General features: G+C 41.2%; 1 protein-coding gene across 1 annotated transcript; it reads left to right on the top strand.

Annotated features, from left to right (window-relative positions):
• The first annotated feature begins 248 nt into the window (after window positions 1-248).
• On the top strand, window positions 249-1,123 carry LOC138877392 (uncharacterized). Its single transcript, XM_070156999.1, has 2 exons — window positions 249-554; window positions 653-1,123. The coding sequence occupies exons 1-2, from the start codon at window positions 249-251 to the stop codon at window positions 1,121-1,123; spliced, it is 777 nt and encodes a 258-aa protein (XP_070013100.1).
• Window positions 1,124-19,468: the final 18,345 nt, after the last annotated feature.

Below are 19,468 nucleotides of genomic sequence, written 5' to 3'. Positions count from 1 at the left end.
GTTGCTGTAGTAGTTTAGGATATTTGTCACCTTCTAGTTTATACCTTTGCTTGTTTGTAGTTGCATTTTGTCTAGACCACCGTAATAATAGAGGTTGCGGTTTGTAATGGCAGAGTAGGGTCATGTCCTCGAGGTGGGCGGGTGGTAGGGTAGGGGGTAGGGCACGGGTCTTGGGGTGGGACGGGGCCCATAAGTGTAAAGGTGACACAGGAGCCTGCAGGTTGAGGATTAGATCGTGGAATATAGGGATGTTAACAAGTAAGTCTATAGAGCAAGCGAAGATACTCCAGAAGAGGAAGGTCAATATAGCTTGTGTTCAGGAGACCAGGTGGGCAGGATCGAAGTCGAAAAATGTAGACAGGTTTAAATTGTGGTACTTTGGACGCGTGAAGGGCAGGAACGGAGTGGCTATTTTGGTGGACAGGGAGCTCAGGGAGTCAGTGGTTGAAGTTAGGCGGGTGAATGACAGATTGATGGCGATTAAGTTAGTAGTTGGAGGGAGCACTATGAATGTCGTTAGTGCGTACGCGCCACAAGCGGGCTTGGGCGAGGAGGTTGAGAGGCACTTCTGAGAGGGGTTGGATGAGGTGGTGTGGGGTATTCCATCAACAGAGAAGTTATTTATAGTAGGAGATTTCAATGGTCATATTAGGTCATAGGCTGGGGGATATGGCGAGGTGCACGGTGGCTTCGGCTTTGGGACAGGAACGTAGGTGGCACTTCCCTATTGGATTTCGCTAGGGCTTTTGAGTTGGTGATTGTGAACTCTAGTTTCTCGAAAAGGGAGGAGCATTTGGTTACCTTCAAGAGTATGGTGGCTAAGTCCCAGATTGATTATATCCCCCTCAGGATGTGTGATAGGGAGGTATGCGAGGATTGTAAGGTGATCTTGAGTGAGACCCTCGCGACTCAAAATAGGCTCCTGGTGATGGATGTTGGTGTCATGATAAAGAAGAAGAAGAGGTTTGTACAGGGTCAACCGATGATCAGGTGGGGTGATTTGCCTAAGGATACTGCGCATGAGTTGGAGGGTCGGCTATTGGCTATGGGTGCCTGGAAGAGTATTAGGGATGCTAGCGCTATGTGGATGGCGACGACGAACTGTATTAGGGAGGCATCATGAGAGGTGTTAAGGGTATCGAAGGGCTACTATGGCGGGCACCGAGGCGAATGGTGGTGGAATGATGTGGTCCAAGTTAAAGTGGAAGCAAAGAAAATGGCGTACCATGAGTTAATGGAGAGTACCGATGAGGAGCATAGGAGAACAAATAGAATGAGGTATAAGGAAGCTAGGAAGAAGGTAAATTTAGTGGTCACAGAGGCTAAGACTGTTGCGTTTGATCATTTGTATGGGGAGCTGGGGGCAAAGGTAGGGACAAGAAGCTATTTCGGCTGGCTAAAGCAAGAGAGAGGAAGGCTCGTGACCTGGATCTAGTGAGGTGCATCAAAGACGAGGAAGATAGAGCATTGACGGAAGACCCCTAGATTAAGCATAGATGGCAGACGTACTTTCATAAACTTTTGAATGAAGAAGGGGAGTGGTAGCATCGTGCTAGGGGAGTTGGGACACTCCGAGAGTCACCGTGACTTTGGGTACTGTAGGCATATCAAGGTCGAGGAGGTAGTGAAAGGTGTGGGTAAGATGAGTCGGGGAAAATCGATAGGACCAAACGAGATTCCAGTAGAATTTTGGAGGTTGTGGGTATAGCGGGATTAGAATGGATGACTAGGTTGTTTAATGTTATTTTCAAGACGAAGAGGATGTCAGCTAAGTGGAGATGTATTTTGATGATTCCGCTGTTTAAGAACAAAGGTGATATCCAGAATTATAACAATTATAGGGGCATCAAGTTGTTAAGTCATACCATGAGAGTTTGGGAGAGGGTGGTGGAAGGGAGGGTGAGGAGGGCAGTATCTATTTCTGAAAATCAATTCGGATTAATGTCGGGACGTTCTACTACAGAAGCTATCCATCTGATAAGGAGGTTGGTGGAACAACATAGGGAGAGGAAGAGGGATTTGCACATGGTGTTTATTGACCTAAAAAGGCGTATGACAGGGTCCTTATAGACGTTCTTTGACGATGCCTGGAAGTGAAAGGGGTGTCGGTAGCACACATTGAATCGATAAAGGATATGTATGAGGGAGCTAAGACTCGGGTCAGGACTGCGGGAGGTGAAACCAAGCTTTTTCCAGTGATTATGGGGTTACACCAAGGATCTGCACTTAGCCCTTTCTTATTCGCTCTGATGATGGATGCCTTGACACACCATATTCAAGGGGAGGTTCCATGGTGTATGTTGTTCGCTGATGATGTAGTTTTGATCGATGAGTCGCGTAGCGGTGTTAGTGAGAGATTGGAGGTGTGGAGGCAGGCTCTGGAGTCCAAAGGTTTCAAGTTGAGTAGGACCAAGACGGGATATCTGGAGTGTAAGTTCAGTGGCATGTCGGGGGAAGCGGATGGGGTGGTGAGGCTCGACTCACAAGTCATCCCCAAGAGAGAAAGTTTCAATTACCTAGGGTCTATTATACATGGGGATGAGGAGATCGTAAGGGATGTCACACACCGTATTGGGGTGGAGTGGATGAAATGACGGTTAGCATCTGGAGTCCTGTGTGACAAGAGAGTACCATTGAAACTCAAAGGTAAGTTTTATAGAGCGGTGGTTAGGTCGGCTATGTTATATGGGGTTGAGTGTTGGCCAGTTAAGAATTCAGATATCCAGAAGATGAAAGTAGCTGAGATGAGGATATTGAGATGGATGTTCAGGCATACTAAACTGGATAAGATAAGGAATGAAGTTATTAGGGAGAAGGTGGGCATTGCTCCCGTGGACGACAAGATGCGGGAAGTGAGGATTTGGTGGTTTGGACATGTGCGGAGGAGAACCATAGATTCCCCGGTTAGGAGGTACGAGTGGTTGGCTTTGGCAGGTATGAGAAGAGGTAGAGGGTGGCCTAAGAAGAATTGGGGCGAGGTGATCAGGCAAGACATGTCGCGACTCGAGAATTCCGAGGACATGGCTCTTAATAGGAAAGCGTGGAGATCGAGCATTAGGGTTGTCGGCTAGGGGTAGTTCATAGTTTTTCCCTCTTTGTACCGGGTAGTCTGATAGAGTTTTGCCTATATCTGGTAGCGGTATACGTTATGTTCACACTATTTTTTTATTTTGCATAGGATTATATTATTGCACTCCCTTTCACTTATTTGGTCTATTTTAAGATATTATTATCACTTCTCTTGCTTCTTTTGTTGTTACATATCTCTTCTTTCGTTTCTTTTCTAAATTTATTATCTCTTCTATTGAGCCGAGGGTCTCCCGGAAACAGCCTTTCTACCCTTCCGGGGTAGGGGTAAGGTCTGCGTATATCCTACCCTCCCCAAACTCCGCTAGTGAGATTTTACTGGGTATGCTGTTGTTGTTGTATTATTATTTTTGTAAAAAATAGATTCATTGGTAAAAGTGAGTATTTGTAGATACCCATGCAAATGATATTACTGTTTATGAATTACTCGGTATTTTCGTCAAATTCAAAGTAAAGATGGACTTCTCTTTTGGATTGGGTGGACAGTAGATGAACTAATGTTGTTTTTTAGTCACTATGCTTGTTTTAATCATGAAGTTTGGTGGAGTTCAATAATTAAGAGCTGTTTAGCGCAAATCAGAATACTCCCTCAAGATTGCTCATGCTTATGCAATGGCTAGATAATAAAAAATCTATGGCGTGGCTGAATTAAGATTATTATGGTCTAAAATGTTAGTACGGTTCCTAGTAATGTGAGCACACACATGATAGTTTCAGGCTAATTCACTGCCACAATGACCACTTGTTGCAATTATGACTCCATATTTCCATAATCTGTGGCCTTCACAAGCAATCTCAAACCTTAGAATTTTAGTTAATTATGAACATCGTAGTTTGCTTTAGGCACGTAATTAAATCATCATAATTATGGATACGGTTTCCGTGGCGTAGTTGTAATACTTAATTTTAAGTTAGATTTAATAAGTAGGAGCATCTTTATTTTGCCTTAGTGAAATACAAATCTATTCATTTAAAATAAATTGAGGTGTGTCATACACATACAAAATCTATAACCTATGTTCCTCACATTAATATTAACATAGTATAGAAAAACACAATTTTGAAAATTCGTAATTTGCTTTAGACACGTTTATAATAAAATCGTCATCGCTACAGGTACGGTTCCCGTGACGCTGCTGTGATACCTAATTCCCAAATCCGGGGGTACATTTATGTGACCCGACCACAACTTCTAATAACTTTAATAAATTAAAAATATTGTGGATCGTGGGTACGGGTCTCGTGACATGATTTGCAATGTGTATCAAACAAACAAGTGTACGACAATCGTTAATTGTTCCAGAATAATTTCATAAAAATAATTAAAAGCGGGTTATAAAAGATATAAATTCACAATAGGTTAAAACATGTATTAAATAAGATAATAGGCCATTATTAATAGTTTAAGCCATCGTGCTAGAACCACAGAACCCAGGAATGCCTAACACATTCTCGTGGGTTAACAGAATTCATTACTTAGAATTTCTGGTTTCGCAGACTTTTAAAAATAAAGTCAATTTCCTCGATTTGGGATTTAAAATAAACCAATGACTTGGGACATCCTAATAAATATCCCAAGTGACGACTCTGAAATAAATAAAATAATTCCATTTCGAATAATGTCACTTTAATTAGAAAAACTCCCCTATATCCTTTTCGGGTAGAAAAATGAGGTGTGACAGCTCTGGCGACTCTGCTGGGATACCAAACCCTGAACCTCGGTTCAGGGTTAAAGAATTCGAGCTTAGAATAACTTTTATAAATTGGCTTTTATTTATTATCTGATTGTTATTACATGTTTGAGCCTAATGTGCTAAATGTCTCTTTTTTACCGCTTTGATATTATTTGAACTGCATATAAACTGTTACGAAATCTTTCTCTTCTCATCTTCGGGGATGTGCACTCTGGCATGACTCCTCTTCTGTTAGTGTCATACCTTAAATTAGAAAGAGGCTCAGACAAGTTGTAAAGCTGGATGACCTTATTGTTCCCCGTACGTAGCCCCACTCGGCTCGAGCTGTCCGCTCGGATACACCAAGTCTAGAACAATATACGCAGGTTTTAAACTTAGAATAACTCAGCTTCATGGCGGATCCCAAGTAGGAACGTTTGTTTGCATCATGTGCATTTGACTTTGGAGACTCAACACAGGGGTTGGGTCCGTCTAGGATAGGTGGACCCCAGAATAAAAAGACCATCATGGTGCATTTTTTACGTGCTACTTGTACAATTATTTGCTTTGGTTTGCATGTTGACCGGTTGCTAGAATAGGGAGGAAATTGAAAAAAATAAAATTGAGGTATGAGAGAGATAATTACCCGCCTTTGAAAAACCTGGTGTCCAGAATATACTGACTCTGCCAAAATTTTGAAAAAAGGAAAGGAAAATGGTTTCAAAAAGTTTCATGTTTTTTATTTTTATTATGTAAAAACTGGCCGAACTACGCGGGTCTGATTCTCACCGGATGTGAGATACGTAGGCAAAGCTCATTGGTTCCGGCCCACAATTTTCAAAAAAATCCAAAAATATTTTTCATTGTTTGCTTCTTTAGAAAGTCTTTCTTTTAGACCCCAATCATATCCCAAATGACACAACGGACCTTATGCAACTCCCGAAATTCCATTCCGACCCCTATATCAAAATCTCACCTATCAACCGAAAAACACCAAAATTTCTATTTTGCCAATTCAAGCTTAAATCTACTCCGGACCTTCAAAGCACGTTCCGATCATGCTCCTAAGTCCCAAATCACCTCTCGACGCTATCGGAATTCACATCCGAGCCCTTTAACACATAAGTTAACATCCGATTGAATTTTCCAACTTAAGCTTACTCAAAGAGACTTCTCAAACCTTACCAAAACCTTTTCGAACCCGAGCCAACCAACCCTATAATGCATAATACCGACAACAAAGCAATAAGAAGCAGAAATGGAGGAAACAAAGCGGTAACTCATGAGATGACTGGACGGATCGTCACAACTTCAGTAGTTTGTTTGAAGTTGTTTTCTTAGTTAAATTTTCACAGTATCAAAAACTGAGTCTGCATACATAGCTTTTGTAGTTTTATTTTATTTTTTTGCACATATGATAATAACATAGTATTTTACTTGTGGTTATGGGCTATAACATGTGGATATGGTCACTACTTGGCAAAATTAGCATATTTTCAAGCCTAGAGCTGGAATTTGTTATTGCTACCATGCTGAAGTTGATGGCTCCATGTGATGGACAGTACCTTGGTTGGATCGATTATATCCAAACGAAGGGCAAGAGTTCACCCAGCTATTAATTTCCTAGATATTGAATTAGTTGATGTATTCCTTCCAAAAAATTAGAATTATGATGTAAAAGATTAGTTACTAATGTAGTAGTTTAAGTATTAATGGATCACATTTTAATTTTCTGATTTTTGAAAGCCCATTTTTACGTGATGCATTATAATTAATTAAGTTCTAACTTCGTGAATTGTGATCAATGCCATCCCTATTGGGAGATTATTAGTACTCATGACTATTACTGTATTTTGTAATACATGTATAATGTTGAAATGATTTAGGTTATAGGATAAATGTCAAAACAAAGCCATGCCTTATGATTAAGTATTGGCCGAAATTGGGGTATCAACCCAAAGCTGGTTTGCGCCTAGTACATTGGGCCTGGACATTAAGCCTAACAACTTGACCCCAACCATGGGCTTCTCTTTTTTGAATTATAGTATAAATTCATTTCTTTTATGTGTTGTAATAAGTTCCAAAACTCAAATTATATTCTGATTTTTTACATTGAAATGAAATGGATTCCAACTTTGGTTAAATGTTTATTTTAGATGAATTTTATTGGTATTAAGAACAAACTCATAATTGGCCCCATCACTGAAGAGCAACGACTGGGCCTGCCTTGGCCAAAAAGCTCAATTGGGCTGATTCATTTTAACTTGGGCTTATAACATTTAAAGCGATTCTTTCATTAAGTAGTTAATGCCTTTTATCATTAGACGATCCTTTATATTTATAGAAAAATCAAAATATCTTAGGAAATAATTTGAACATTGTAGTTTGCTTTAGGCGCGAAATTAAATTATCTTGACTATGAGTACTGTTCCCGTGACATAGTATTAATACTTAATCCCAAAAATCGCATTTCATGTGACACGATTGTAACAACTTTAAAAAATAATAAAAATAAACATATCGTGAATCGCGGGTATATTTTACGTAGCGTTGTTTGCGGTGTGTTCCAAATAATTCAATAAATCCTAAAAGCACTTTAATTAATTAAAAGTAGTTATAATGTTTAAAAATGCACAATAAGTTTAAAACTTGTAAATAATAAGATAATTAGGCCAATTATTAATAGTTAAAGCGACCGTGCTAGAATCGCGGAATTCGGGAATGCCGAACACTTCTCCCGGGTTAACAGAATTATTTACATAAGATTTCTTGTTTATCAAACTTTTAAATAAAGTCAAAATTCTCCTAAATTTGGAATTTAAAATAAATCGGTGACTTGTGATACCAAATAAATGTGACAACCCGGCCAGTCGTCTCATGAGTTAACGCTCCATTTCCCCCATTTCAGCTTCTTTACACTTCGTTTTCCGTGTTTTATGGGATCGAGATGATTAGTTCGAGTTCGGAGAGGATTTGGTAAGAAATGAGACACTTAGTCTCTTTTAAGAAGGCTTAAGTTGGAAAAGTCAACCGGATGTTGACTTATGTGTTAGATGGATCGGATGTGAGTTCCGATGGTTCGGTTAGCTTCGGGAGGTGATTTTGTGACATAGGAGAGTGATCGGATGTGGTTTTGGAGGTACTGTGTAGAATTAGGCTTGAATTGGCGAAGTTAGTATTTTGGCGAATTCCGGTTGATAGGTGAGATTTTGATCCGACGGTCGGAATGGAATTCCGAGAGTCTCTGTAGATTCGTTATGTCATTTTGGATTTGTCTGCAAAATTTGAGGTCTTTCGGACGTGGTTTGGTTGGGTTTTTGATCAAAAATGAAATTTGGAAGTTTTTGAGATACATAGGCTTGAATTCGATGTGATTTGATGATTTTGGTGTTAGTCGAGGTGTTTTGATGATTAGAATGAGGTTGAATAATATTTAGGATACGTTGGTGCTTTTGGCTGAGGTCTTGGGCGCCTCGGGTGTGTTTCGAGTGAGTTTTGAGCGAGTACGGACACCCCGGAACATAGAAAAATGGAGGGAGCAGTAGTTTAGGCGCGGACCGCGCTCCTTTTCGCGCTGGGCGCGCTGGCCTAGTGCTGGCCGCGTCAAAGTGGCCGCGGCCGCGATCGTGAAGACTTCAAGTTGCTGGTCCTACTTTGTAAGCTCATATCTTTTGATCCATATGGGATTTTGAGGTGATTCAAAAACGAAAGTTGTAGCCCTTCATGTCTAATTTTTAGAAAGGTAAAGATATAGCAATTTGGACATCTGTGGAGAAAGTTATGGCCAAAATACTAAAGTCTGTCCCTGCAGAGCAAGACCTGCGCGGCCGCGGTCGTTTTTGCGCGGACCCCGCTGGTTTTGCATGGACCGCGGTCATTTTTGTGCGGTCAGCGGTGTCGGAATCCGAGGGGTACTCTATAAATACGAGGTTTTGGGTTTTATTTGATATTTTGACCTAGAGAGTTCAGATTTAGGCGATTTTTCGAAGATTTTTCAAGAAATTGGTCGGGGTAAGTGATTCTAACTCAGATTTGGTTAGATTGCATGAATCTATCACTGAATTCATCATTTAATTCGTGATTTTAAATGGAGTTTGGGAAGAAAATTGTGGAACCTTTCAAAAATGTAAAATGATGATTTGAAGGACCAAATGGTATCAGAATTGGATAATTTTGGTATGGTTAGACTCGTGAGGGTATGAGGATTCTGAAAATGTAAATTTTATCCGATTTCGAGACGTGGGCCCGGGGCTCGGGTTTTGCTAATTTCGAGATTTTTGATATTTTTCGAATGTTTTCACTTTGGCTTTGTTCCCTTAGCATATTGTGACGTATTCGTTCAGATTTTGGATAGATTCGCCGCGCGTGGAGGCCAATTCAAAGGGCAAAGGCGTCGTGAGCTAGAGAATTAGCCAGTTCGAGGTGAGTAATGGTTGTAAATGATGTTCTAAGGGTTTGAAACCCCGGATTGCACGTTGTAGTGCTATATTGAGGCAAGATACGCGATGGATAATGAGCGTGGGGTTTTCAGTACTGAGGATTGTGACTTGGTCCATCCTGATTGATGATTTTACTAAATATTTGACTGAAATTCATTTGTTACCATCATGATTTGGGCTGATTGCCATAATTGGTCTTCGTGCCAACTATTTGGACCCTTCGGGGATTTTTATCACTATTTCCTTACTGCTTGACTTATTATTTGAACTCAGTCCTGTTGATATCTACTGTTTTACAAACTCAGCCACTTTTACTCAGATTTGAAACTTAAATGATATTTCTACATCATGTTTTGGGCTGAGAACTACTGTTTTACTAATGCCCAAGGGGCTTATGATGATTTCTGGACTGAGTGAGGCCGAGGGCCATATGTGAGGATATGCTGAGTGATATGAGGCCGAGGGCCTGAGATACTATTTATGCCATGCGGTGGCTTGAGTGATGTGAGGATATGTTGAGTGATGATGCCACGAGGTGGCTTGATATAGCGCTTGGGCCGTAAGGGGCCCCTCCGGAGTCTGCACACCCATAGTGAGCACGGGTACCCATTTGATTTGAAACAGTGGTAACAATGACACTGTTTGATGAAAGTTGGTCAGGTAACAATGGCTGACCATTATGCTGAGTGATTGTGAGGTAGCCCGCGGGGCTGATACTGTACTGAGAGTGAGCCCGAGGGGCTGATACTATGCTGAGCGATTGATACTGTGCCCGAGGGGCGGATTTCTACTTGTCAATTACCTGTTAAATTACCTGTTTTACTTGTTTTAAAAAGGAATATCATTTGATTTCTTCACTGATTTACTGCTTTAAGTGATTTTACTACTTGTTATGGAATTGCTTTGTGCCTTTACGTGTTTTCATACTTTCAGCCATTATTTGTAATTATTACTCACTGAGTCGGAGTACCCACATTACTCCCTGCACCATGTGTGCAGATTCAGGTATAGTAGAGTCCGCACCTAAGCATTGATTCCTTCCAGGCTAGGCATTGATTTGGAGTTACGAGGTAGTTGTTGACGTCCGCAGCCCCTTGACTCTCTTATCCTCTATCATTTATGTTTTCTTCAAACTGTTGTATCGGATTCCGTACTTTGTAGACCTATAAAAGATTTTGTAGTAGCTCATGACTTGTGACACCCCGGTTTGGGCTGTGTCGGGATGGTTCCTGTTGTTATTATCGTTAAATTCCGCAATTTATGAGCATTATATTATATGTTATTACTATTTATGATGATTAACTGTTTAAAAGAGGTGTTGATAATAGGCGAAATCTGGGTTATTTAGCTATTGTTTATGCTTCTTCTTGATTATATTCCGATTTTATATTATGGTTAATTGATGGAAAAACAGGCTCTACTCAAAATATGTATACCTTGCAGGATGAGAAGCCTAAATGATGCTTTCAAGAGGATATTGGGATAATTTATGAGCAAGAACAACCCCTAGGAGTCGAGTGTGCGCAAGGACGAGACGGACAAAAATAGACAAAATCAAGCTTCAGAGGCGCGCTAACTATCGCGCGAACTACAAAGTTCGCATAGTAGTTCGCGCGTATAAGGAGCAGAGGCAGAATACTGCGTGAAGTAGTGTGCGAACTCTGTAGTTCGCGCACTACCGACCCGGAGAGACATTATTTAGGGGTAAAATTGGAATTCCTTCTTAATCCCACTCAATTTACATAAAGCAAAAACTCCATTATTGGGAGGAGATCAGATTTTGAGGGGAGTAAGTGCAAAAATACTATTCATCCTTGAGAAAAAAGCCATAGAAGAAGGAGGAGCTCATCTTGGAGCTAAGAAAGGAGAAGAAGAACAACATCTTGGAGCAAGGATTCAAAGAGTTCTTCTAAACTTTCTTCTATTTGTTTGTTTATATTATGTTTAAAACTAATATTGTTGATTTTTGTATAATTATGAGTAGCTAAAAACTCTAGTATTCTTGGGTCATGGATATTAGATAATTATATTGTTTGAAGCTTAGATTGAAGATATTGAATTTATGGTTATGGGTTGTTTATTTGATTTTGCTGTTAATTATTTTACTGCATAGCTAACATTAAAATACTATTTACGAATCCTGAGTTAAACTTGAAAAGGGAAATTCTTGATTGCATATAGAATCAAATAGAGCAAGATCCGGATCCTGGGCATCGGGTGAAAGATTCGCAATTAAGATAGAACTATACTTAATTGCCTTGCTTGGTTGAAAAATAGGAGTTGTAAATGCATTCTTGCTAATATTAATACCATAGACATATAGGTATTAGTTTAACTTGAATAGATGCATAAGAACTCGAAAGATTCTTATGAATATTATTAACCCTATAATCAATAACCCGGATAATTCAATAAATCCATTTTAAGCTAAAATAGTAGCATAATTTCTAGCAAGTCCATGACCCGGGAATATATTTATCCAAATTGTTATAAACATATTGTGAAATTGGTGTAGTAATTTTGTGTTGAATTATTGTGCAATTATTAAGTAAGTTGTAAATTGGTTCTTTATATATTTTGTGATAATTTAGCTTGAATTAATAATTGTTTGAGTCTACATCAGTTGATAAGTTGATCACAATTCCTCGTGGGAACGATACTCCACTTACTACTATATTACTTGTCGATCGCGTGCACTTGCGTGGGTGTTTTGGTCGCAACAAGTTTTTGGCGCCGTTGCCGGGGAATTGAAATTAGCTACTTGACTGTTTTAAGATTTTATTAGCTGTTAATAAAAACCTAAATTTTCCATCTACTTTGTTTGTGTTGTGCATGCTCTTCTCTTGAATGCAGAGGAGTAGAAGCACAAATAACCTCTTCCTTTTTGATCCTGAAATTGAACGAACAATTCATAGAACAAGGAAGGAGTGGTAAGCTAAAAACAGAATAGAAAGAGAGTTGGACATTCAAGTTCAACCACAGCCAACAGTGATGGTAGGAAATCAAGAATGTGCGGTGATAGAAGCAGCAAGGCCAAACCTTGCTAATATGACTCAGGCCATTGTGAAGCCTGAAATCACCGGTCACTTTGAGCTTAAACAGTATATGGTGCAGCTGATACAGTCCACTGGGCAATATTTTGGTCTATCTCATGAAGACCCACAAAGGCACATTCAAACTTTTTTGGAAATAACAGATACTTACAATTATCCAAATGTCTTCAAGGATTATGTCAGGCTAACCTTATTTCCCTTTTCATTATTGGGGGATACTAGAGAATGGTTGCAAAAATAGCCAGCTAATTCAATCCACAATTGGGATGATTTAGCAAAGAAATTCTTAATCAAGTTTTTCCCCACTAAAAAGACAAAGTTTTTGCGGAGTCAGATTCTTGGGTTTCAACAACGGGATGGTGAAACTCTTCACCAAGCTTGGGAAAGATACAAGAAACTACTTCGGGATTGTCCTCATCATTGTCAAACTGATGAAGTATTGGGCCATACTTTTGTTGATGGATTAGACGAAACTTCCAAAATGAATCTTGATTCAGCTTGTGGAGGTAGTTGCATGGCAAAACCATACAGTGAAATACAACTTCTGCTGAATAACTTTACTGCTAATGATCATAATTGGCAAGGTGAAGGAGAACCAAGGAGAGCAATGAAACAGAAAGCAGGGTTACTTGAACTGGATGACATTTCCGCCATGAGAGCAGATTTAGCAAAATTGGCAAATCAAATGACCAGAATGACAATGGGACCATCACAACCAATGCAGCAGGTTCAACAAATGTCAGTTTATTGTGAAATGTGTGGCGATAATAACACAAATGACATGTGCCCAACGAATCCTGAATCTATTTATTATATGGGGCAACAAAGCAGAGGGCCGATGAACCAACATGCACAATATGGGAACACTTACAATGCAAATTGGAGGAATCATCCTAATTTCTCTTGGGGTGGAAATCAATCAAATCAGAATCAATATAGACCCCAAGGAAATTTTAATCAACCACAAAGGCCACCTCATCAGGTAGAAGAAAATACAAATGATCTGTTGAAGAAATTGTTGCAAGACAACCAACAACTCAGAACTGATTTTAGAAATCTTGAAAGACAATTGGAACAACTAGCTGCAAATCAAAATACTAGGCCTACAGGTGCTCTTCCAAGTGATACAGAGAAAAATCCGCAAGTTAGTACAATTACACTTAGAACTGGAAGGGAATTAGAAGAAGTTCCAAAGAAGAGAAAAGACAAGCATGTAACTGAGGGTGAATTAATTCCCAAAGAAACACAGGAAGTAAGGAAAGATGATACAATTTCAGTACCTGTGAATGTTCCAAGGCCACCACCACCTTTTCCACAAAGATTGCAGAAAAAGAATGACGATCGCATGTTCAATAAATTTCTCTCTATGCTGAGTCAGATTCAGTTGAATATTCCATGGGTAGATGCGATTCGTGATATTCCAAATATGCCAAATACATAAAAGACATTGTGGCTAACAAGAGGAGACTGACTGAATTTGAAACAGTTGCACTTACTGAAGAGTACACTTCAAGGGTCCAAAATAAGCTTCCTCAAAAGCTTAAGGACCCTGGCAGCTTTACTATCCCTGTGAGAATAGGCAATGTTGATGTAGGTCATGCACTTTGTGATTTGGGAGCCAGCATAAATTTGATGCCATTGTCTTTGTACAAACAATTGGGTTTGAGAGCTCCAAAACCTACCACGGTGATGTTGCAACTAGCAGACAGGTCCATAGCTTACCCGGAAGGGGTGATAGAGGATGTGCTACTGAAAATTGGGAAATTTATTTTCCCGGCTGATTTCATTATCTTGGATTTTAGGCCGATGAAAAAGTTCCTATTATATTGGGAAGACCTCTCTTGGCTACAGGTGATGCTATAATTAAAGTAAGAGAAGGAAAAATGATCATGAGAGTTGACAACGAGGAAGCTGTTTTTAATGTATATAAAGCAATTCAACTTCCTCGGCAGTAAGAAGAATTGTCCATGATATCTGTCATGGAGATTGATGAGCAACTTATCACCCCAAAATGTATATTTGCAGTATTCTTTAGAAAAAGCAATTGTGTTGTTCGAAAGTTTGGAGATTAAGGATGAGGTTGAGGAGATGAAACATACTTTGAATGCAACATGTGAATATATAAAAGGTTTTAATCCCTTTGAACCTTTGAACAGGGCAGATGGTCCTCCTCTGAAGCCCTCAGTTGAAGAAGCTCCCAAATTGGAATTAAAGCCTTTACCTTTTCACCTTCATTATGCTTATTTGGGTTGTTCTGAAACGTTACCTGTTATTATTTCTATTGACTTGTCTGAATTGCAGGAGGAGAAATTGTTAAGAGTACTATGTGACCATAAAAGAGCAATTGGGTGGGCAATGTCTGACATAAGAGATATTAGTCCAGCTTTTTGCATGCATAAAATTCTCATGGAGGAAGGGCACACGCCAAGCATAGAACAACAACGCCGCCTAAATCCGAACATGAAAGAGGTGGTAAGAAAAGAAGTTATTAAATGGCTTGATGCAGGTATTGTATTTCCAATATCTGATATCAAATGGGTAAAACCAGTCCAATGTGCGGTCATTTTGCGCTGGCCACGGTCATTTTTGTGCGGTCAGCGGTGTCGGAATCTGAGGGATACTCTATAAATACGTTGTTTTGGGTTTTATTTGATATTTTGACCTAGAGAGCTCGGATTTTGGCGATTTTTCGAAGGTTTTTTAAGAAATTGGTCAGGGTAAGTGATTCTAACTCAGATTTGGTTAGAGTACATGAATCTATCACTGAATTCATCATTTAATTCGTGATTTGAGATGGAATTTGGGAAGAAAATTGTGGAACCTTTCAAAAATGTAAAATGATGATTTGAAGGACCAAATGGTATCGGAATTGGATAATTTTGGTATGGTTAGACTCGTGAGTGTATGAGGATTCTAAAAATGTAAATTTTAACCGATTCTGAGACATGGGCCTGGGGCTCGGGTTTTGCTAATTTCGAGATTTTTGATATTTTTTGGAATGTTTTTGCTTGGGCTTTGTTCCCTTAGTATATTGTGACGTATTCGTTATGATTTTAGATAGATTCGACGCGTGTGGAGGCCAATTAAAGGGGCAAAGGTGTCGTGAGCTAGAGAATTAGCCAGTTCGAGGTGAGTAATGGTTGTAAATGATGTTCTGAGGGTTTTAAACCCTGGATTACACGTCGTAGTGCTATATTGAGGCAAGATACGTGCTGGATGATGAGCGTGCGGTTTTCACTACTGAGGATTGTGACTTGGTCCATCCCGATTGATGATTTTACCAAATATTTGACTGAAATTCATTTGTTACCATCATGATTTTTGCTGATTGCCATAATTGGGCTTCGTGCCAACTATTTGGACCCTTCGGGGATTTTTATCATTGTTTCCTTACTGCTTGACTTATTATTTGAACTCAGTTCTGTTGATATCTACTAGTTTGTAAACTCAGCCACTTTTACTCAGATTTGAAACTTAAATGATATTTCTGCATCATGTTTTGGGCTGAGAACTACTATTTTACTAATGCCCAAGGGGCTTATGATGATTTCTGGACTGAGTGAGGACGAGGGCCATATGTGAGGATATGCTGAGTGATATGAGGATGAGGGCCTAAGATACTATTTGTGCCATGCGGTGGCTTGAGTGATGTGAGGATATGTTGAGTGATGATGTCACGAGGTGGCTTGATATAGCGCTTGGGCCGTAAGGGGCCCCTCCGGAGTCTGCACACCCACAGTGAGCGCGGGTACCCATATGATTTGAAACAGTGGTAACAATGACACTGTTTGATGAAAGTTGGTCAGGTAACAATGGCTGACCATTATGCTGAGTGATTGTGAGGTAGCCCGCGGGGCTGATACTGTACTGAGAGTGAGCCCGAGGGGCTGATACTATGCTGAGCGATTGATACTGTGCCCGAGGGGCGGATTTCTACTTGTTAATTACCTGTTAAATTACCTGTTTTACTTGTTTTAAAAAGGATTATCATTTGATTTCTTTACTGATTTACTGCTTTAAGTGATTTTACTGCTTGATATAGAATTGCTTTATGCCTTTATGTGTTTTCATACTTTCAGCCATTATTTGTAATTATTACTCACTGAGTCGGAGTACTCACAATACTCCTTGCACCTTGTGTGCAGATTTAGGTATAGTAGAGTCCGCACCTGAGCGCTGATTCATTCCAGGCTAGGCAGTGATTTGGAGTTACGAGGTAGCTGTTGACGTTTGTAGCCCCTTGACTCTCTTATCCTCTATCATATATGTTTTTTGTCAAACTGTTGTATCGGATTCCGTACTTTGTAGACCTATAGTAGATTCTGTAGTAGCTCATGACTTGTGACACCCCGGTTTGGGCTGTGTCGGGATGGTTCCTGCTGTTATTATCGTTAAATTCCGCAATTTATGAGCATTATATTATATGTTATTACTGTTTATGATGATTAACTGTTTAAAAGAGGTGTTCCATTTTGGTCTGGCTAGCCTTGTCTTCACGAGAGGCGCCATCACGACCGAGTTCGGGGATCGGGTTGTGACAAGTTGGTATCAGAGCCTAGGTTACTTAGGTCTCACGAGTCCTGAGCAGGTTTAGTAGAGTCTCGCGGATCGGTACAGAGACGTCTGTATTTATCCTCGAGAGGCTGCATAACCTTTAGGAAAAATTTCATATTCTTGAAACTCTTGTCGTGCAAACTTGTTGGTCCAAGTACTAAACTTATGATATGCCATTCTCTCACAGATGGTGAGGACGCGAGCTACTGGACGAGGTGGACGACCACCAGTGCCACACACTGAAGCCACCAGAGGTCGTGGACATGGTCATGGACGTGGCAGGGGCAGAGCAGCGAGGGCAGCACCTGTTGATGCATCGGTTGCCCCGGCTCCGGATCAGGCTCCCGCTATGGATGCTCCAGCAGCACCAGTTCAGGCACCAGCTATGCCTATCGTGGTTCTGGGTCTTCAGGAGGCCGTGGCATAGATCTTATCAGTTTGCACTGGCCTGGCTCAGGCAGTTTTAGCCACTACAGCAGTAACTACTTCACAGGCCGGGGGAGGCAATCACACCCCCGCTGCTCGCACACCTGAGCAGGTGGTGCAGGGACTACAGACACCAGGGGCACCTCCAGCTCAGCCGGTTGCACCAGCTTAAGAGTTTATTGTGCCAGTTATGCTGGGTGATGAGCAGCGTCGTCTTGAGAGGTTTGGTAGACTCAAGCCTCCGTCATTCAGTGGTACCGAGGGCGAGGATGCCCAGGGTTTTCTTGATATGTGTCAGCGGATGCTCCGTACAACAGGGATTCTTGATACTAGTGGTGTGGCATTTACCACCTTTCAATTTACTAGGGCTGCCTTCGCATGGTGGGAGGCATATGAGAGGCGTAGACCAGTTGGAGCAGCGCCCCTTACTTGGCAGCAGTTCTCCACTCTCTTGTTGGAGAAATATGTGTCGCAGTCCCGCAGAAAGGAGCTGCATAGACAGTTTGAGTGGTTGCAATAGGGGGATATGACTATGTCACAGTATGAGTCATGGTTTTTTGAGTTGGCTCGTCATGCCATTTGGATGGTTCCGACAGATCGTGAGAGGATCAGGAGATTTCTTGATGGCCTTAACTATAACCTCCGTATTCTTATGACCCGAGAGAGGGGGTTGGGTGATACGTTCGAGGAGGTGGTCGATATCGCTCGCGAGATTGAGACGATTCGCCGTTAGGATCGAGAGGAGAGGGAGGCGAAGAAGCCTCGAGGATCTGGCAGTTATAGTGGTGCTTCTTCGAGGGGCCAGTTTCAGTGTGGTAGAGGTCGTTCTTTCAGGCATGCTCAGCCAGTCTACCCAGAGTATTACGGGGCATCTTCGGGTCATGGTCATCATGGATCTCAGCGGGTCCACTCATCACTCAGTGCCCTTCCATCCCAGAGTTCATCTCGTGCCCCGTCAGCTCAGGGTTCTTCTATGCTGAGTGCATCAGCTGGTCACCGCGGTGTGAGGGGTTCCCTTCAGTCCCCTTCTCCAACACCTGGGAGTTGTTATGAGTGTGGAGAGTTTGGACATGTGTGGAGGCAGTGTCCTCGTCGTATGGCTAGTTCATCTCATTAGAGGGGTCAGCCCTCGACTACTACTCCAGTTACCTCACCACCCGCCCAGCCAGCTAGGGGTGGAGGTCATACAACTAGGGGTCGCCCCAGAGGGGGAGGTCGATCAGGGGGCGGTCAGGCCCATTTCTATGCACTTCCTGGTAGGCCAGATGCTATTGTTTCAGATGCTGTCATTACAGGTATTGTTTTAATCTGGCACAAAGATGCCTCTATATTATTTGATCCCGGTTCCACCTTTTCTTATGAGTCATCATACTTTGCTCGTTATTTGTGTACGCCCCGTGAGTTTCTTGCTTTACCTATTCATATATCTACCCTAGTGGGCGATACTATTGTGGTAGACCATGTGTACCGGTCATGTGTGGTGACTATTGGGGGTCTGGAGACCCGAGTGGATCTATTGCTATTGAGCATGGTGGATTTTGATGTCATATTAGGCATGGATTGGCTATCTCCGTGTTGTGCTATTCTAGACTGTCATGCTCAGACAGTCACTTTGGCTATGCCGGGTGTACCGCGGATCGAGTGGCGTGGTGTGACTGATTATATCCCTAGTAAAGTGATCTCATTCTTGAAGGCCCAGCGTATGGTTGGGAAGGGTTGCATTTCATATCTAGCGTTTGTGAGGGATGTTGGAGGTGAGACTCCTAGTATTGATTCTGTCCATTTGTGAGGGATTTTCCTGTTGTTTTTCCTGTAGACCTGCCGGGCATGCCATCGGACAGGGATATTGATTTTGGTATTGACCTGGTGCTGGGCACTTAGCCCATTTCTATTACGCCATATCGTAAGGCACCAGCAGAGTTGAAGGAATTGAAAGAACAGCTTCAGGAACTCCTAGATAAGGGTTTCATTCGGCCTAGTGTGTCCCCTTGGGGTGCACCGGTTTTGTTTATGAAGAAGAAGGATGGCACGATGAGAATGTGCATTGATTATAGGCAATTGAACAAAGTAACAATTAAGAACAAGTATCCTTTACCTCGCATTGATGATTTATTTGATCAGCTTTAGGGAGCGAGGGTGTTCTCCAAGATTGATCTCCATTCGGGTTATCACTAGTTGAAGATCAGGGAATAAGATATTCTTAAGACTGCTTTCAGGACCAGATATGTTAATTATG

Source organism: Nicotiana sylvestris, chromosome 9 (genome assembly GCF_000393655.2).
Source record: "Nicotiana sylvestris chromosome 9, ASM39365v2, whole genome shotgun sequence".
Classification (NCBI taxonomy): domain Eukaryota; kingdom Viridiplantae; phylum Streptophyta; class Magnoliopsida; order Solanales; family Solanaceae; genus Nicotiana; species Nicotiana sylvestris.
This window is presented reverse-complemented; position numbering and strand designations above follow the sequence as displayed.